Here is a 3,725-nt window from a genome sequence, read left to right as displayed (position 1 = left end):
CTTGATGTCGGAGAGACTCTGTCAGCTACTAAAGCTTCCACGGCGCACTAAACGGGTGGAAATTCATGGTGTTGGTCAAGCGCGAAGGACATCTTTCATTTCATCACGTATTCGAAGCTTTTCAACGTCAATGGACTTTCTGGTACTGAGGCAGGTCACAGCTGATCAGCCATCCTCTTCTCTTCCATTGGCAAATTGGGCACCGCCATCCGGCATGCAATTGGCAGATCAACGTATCAGGACCGATAGATCTGGTGTTTGGGTCGCAATACTTCTACGATTTCCATATGCTTGATGGTGGCCGGATTCAAATTCGCAAGCTCGACAGTGCTCTTCCAGCTTTCGTCAATACCGTGTTCGGTTGGGTAGCTGCTGGAGAACCCGAATGACCTGAAAACAAAACGGTGGTTAATTGCCATCTAGAAACTACAGAAACTCTCGGCACGGCAATGCAGAAATTTTGGGCGATCGAAGAGATGATGAAAAAAACAATACGATCCCAAGAGGAAGAAGACTGCGAGCAACAATCGATCGTGACTCTACCGGTCGATACATAGCACAGTATCCGAAGAAGATTGGTTTCCACGAGAAGATCGGCGATTCTAGGAACACGGCTTTGCGACGATTCGATCAACTGGAGAGGAGGTTAGGAAAGGATCCAAATTTGCATCGACAGTATAGCGATTTTCTTCAAGAGTACCTCGATATGGACCACATGAAACTTATCGGGACATTGCAAGATATAAAGGATGAAGGACGAACCGTTTGTTACATCCTCCACCATCCCGTCTTTAAAGAGACCAGTTCAACGACAAAGGTCAGGGTGGCATTCGATGGTTCCGCAAAGACAAGTACTGATTCATCGCTCAATGATTCGCTCCTCACAGGTCCGGTCATCCAAGACGATTTGTTGGACCTCATGATCCGATTTCGCAATCACACCGTAGCATTGGTGGCGGATGTGGCTAAAATGTATCGTCAAGTGCGTATTCATCCGGACGATACACCCCTGCAACGTATTTTGTGGCGGTCTTCGCAAATCAGTCCAAATCAAATTTTCGAGCTGCAAACCATTACGTACGGCTTATCTTCGTCGTCGTTTATTGAAACGCGTGTACTAAAACAGCTCGCATCTGATGTTGGTGGCAAATATGAGCACGCTGGCACAGTGGTGTCGAATGACTTTTATATGGATGATTTTCTCTCAGGAGCAGATACGGTAGAAGAGGCAAAAAGGTTGAGAAATGATGTACAGTCTCTCATGGCAGAGGGAGAATTTGAACTGCGGAAGTGGAGCTCTAATTCATCAGAAGTGTTGAGTGGCTTGTCTCCTGATGCACTTGAGGGACAATCGACGCTATATTTTGAGGCTGAGCAGAAGGTGAAGACGCTAGGAGTGGCATGGGAGACGGGAACGGACTGTTTACGCGTCGACATACCTACACTAAGGGAAGAAGAGCATTGGACGAAGAGACGAATCTTTTCAACGATCGCTCAACTGTACGACCCTCTTGGATTAGTTTCTCCGGTCGTGGCATGGGCGAAAATACAGATGCAACATCTTTGGTTGGTGTCTGTTGACTGGGACGACAAGATCCCATACGAGATTTGTGGAAACTGGAAGGATTTCTATGAGCAGCTTCCACTGTTGCAAAGCTTCAAGGTTCCACGTTGCGTTTTGGTCCGACAATCATCAAATTCCCACTTTCATGTATTCTGCGACGCGCGATCTATCAATGGGGAAGGTGAACACATCGTGCAGCTAATCACTTCAAAATCACGGGTTGCACTTTGGAAGACTGGCCAAATCAACCACATCAGCTTCCACCCCACGAAGATGTTCTCGAGCGATGAAAAACGGTTTTGGTATTACAAGTATGGTCCGAACTGAATCCGCTTTTCGAACGATATTCTTCCTATTGGCGCTTGTATACCTGCGCCGGTTTATCAGTCGATGTCGTTTGAACAATCAGCAACAGAAAGAGTTCCTCAACACACATAAAGTGACAGAAGCGAAGGAAACCTTAGTTGCAGAAGGAAAAAACTGTTGCAGCAGGAAACATTCGCTGAAGAAATGAAGCAACTAAATCAAAAAGGTCTGTTACCAAAGAAGTTCTCACTCAAAAACGGTCACCCTATCATCGATGAGAAAGGCATCCTCCGTCTTGGTGGACGGCATCACCATTCGAACGAAAGCTACCAGACCAAACACCCAATAGTTCTCCCGAACAAGTACCCGTTCACTCGCCTCGTTGCCGCTCATTTTCACTTCTTCTGTTTTCATGCTGGTCGTCGCATGACTTTGGCGACTCTCCTTCGTGAGTTGTGGCCAATTAGTGGTAACACTTTGCCAACCATATGTGTCGAAAATGCGTGAAATGTTTTCGACAAAACCCTATCCCTGTAGCCCAACCTCTTGGCCAACTCCCAAAACCACGAACCGTTCCTAGTCGGCCATTCTCTACAACTGGTGTAGATTTTTGCGGGCCTGTATACTTGAAACCAGTTCACCGCAAAGCACCCCTACAGAAAATATTCATCGCGGTCTACATCTGTTTTGCCACCAAGGCAGTTCACCTAGAACTGGTGTGCGATCTATCGAACGATGCCTTCATCGCCTCCCTTCGACGATTCATCGCTCGACGTGGAATTCCGGAAGAGATCCAGTCCGACAACGGCACAAACTTCCAGTGCGCGAAGACGAAGCTCAATGAAATGTACCGCATCTTTAACAGCAAACACGGCCAACAAGCAGTTCTCAACGAATGTAGCAGCAAAGTTATCACCTGGTGATTCATCCCCCCACGAGCACCAAACTTCGGTGGGTTATGGGAAGCGGCGGTAAAAACTGCAAAAACCTCCCTCTCGAAGACCATTGGAGGACACCAGCTATCGTACGAAGACATGGTAACCGTAATGTAGCAGATCGAGGCGAATATGAACAGTCGACCATTGACACCGCTGTCCGAAGATCAGGCAGAACTTGATGTCATTCCACCTGGGCTCTTCCTCATTGATGCCCCATTGATCATCCTACCGGATCCCGATTCTACAACAGTGCCATCCAACCGTCTACGACACAACCAACAGCTGAGGCATTCCACGGGGGCATGTCAGTCGATCCTGAGCGACCATTTCGAAAATATTTGAAACTCTGCACAGTTTTTCAATTTCATCTAAATCGTCATTTTTCGATATCAAATCTTCATATTGAGTCACGACTAACTTTTCAAAAGGGTGTATGTGAAAATGGTTCAAAAATATTTAAAAAGCTGCACAGCAAAAACGGAATGTTCGATTGTTATGATTTTTCAGCAAAGTTAGACAACTAAATGGTGATTCTTAAGAAAATGTGCACAGTAAAAAAAATTTTTTGCCTTTAAAGATATCATTTTGTCACAAAACTCAAATATCTCAAAACCCTATCTTTTTCGAACGTAATTTTTTAGGAAAACGGTCCATTATATTAGCTATCTACCATAAAAATTTGGTGATGGTAAACTAATAAACAAAAAAGTTATGACATTTCAAACATTTCACAATTTTCACATTTAGTAAAAACTGTGTAAGTTTCTGTGTAAGTTATTTCGAGAATTGCAGTTTGATGCAGATTTTATTGTTAAGGGACGTGATTTAAACAAGTTGTTTTCATGATATTTTGATTTAATTATTCATAGCATCTATAAGAAACTTAGACACGATCCAGTGTTGTGATCAAAAGTATT

General features: G+C 44.5%; 2 protein-coding genes across 2 annotated transcripts; both read left to right on the top strand.

Annotated features, from left to right (window-relative positions):
- Positions 1–706: 706 nt before the first annotated feature.
- Positions 707–1,891, top strand: LOC134222689 (uncharacterized). The gene has a single exon (XM_062701847.1). The coding sequence runs from the start codon at positions 707–709 to the stop codon at positions 1,889–1,891; it is 1,185 nt and encodes a 394-aa protein (XP_062557831.1).
- A 183-nt stretch (positions 1,892–2,074) lies between these two features.
- LOC134222688 (uncharacterized) lies at positions 2,075–2,793 on the top strand. Its single transcript, XM_062701846.1, has 2 exons — positions 2,075–2,318; positions 2,477–2,793. The coding sequence occupies exons 1-2, from the start codon at positions 2,075–2,077 to the stop codon at positions 2,791–2,793; spliced, it is 561 nt and encodes a 186-aa protein (XP_062557830.1).
- Positions 2,794–3,725: the final 932 nt, after the last annotated feature.

Source organism: Armigeres subalbatus, chromosome 3 (genome assembly GCF_024139115.2).
Source record: "Armigeres subalbatus isolate Guangzhou_Male chromosome 3, GZ_Asu_2, whole genome shotgun sequence".
NCBI lineage: Eukaryota > Metazoa > Arthropoda > Insecta > Diptera > Culicidae > Armigeres > Armigeres subalbatus.
Note: the sequence above shows the minus strand (reverse complement) of the source record. Positions and strands in the feature narration are given on the sequence as shown.

Bases quoted from the DNA above. Each gene is read 5' to 3' on its own strand.
- LOC134222689 (XM_062701847.1), top strand. From the start codon at position 707: ATGGACCACATGAAACTTATCGGGACATTGCAAGATATAAAGGATGAA.
- LOC134222688 (XM_062701846.1), top strand. From the start codon at position 2,075: ATGAAGCAACTAAATCAAAAAGGTCTGTTACCAAAGAAGTTCTCACTC. The intron at 2,319-2,476 runs GTGAGTTGTGGC...CAACTGGTGTAG, and splicing joins GACTTTGGCGACTCTCCTTC to ATTTTTGCGGGCCTGTATAC.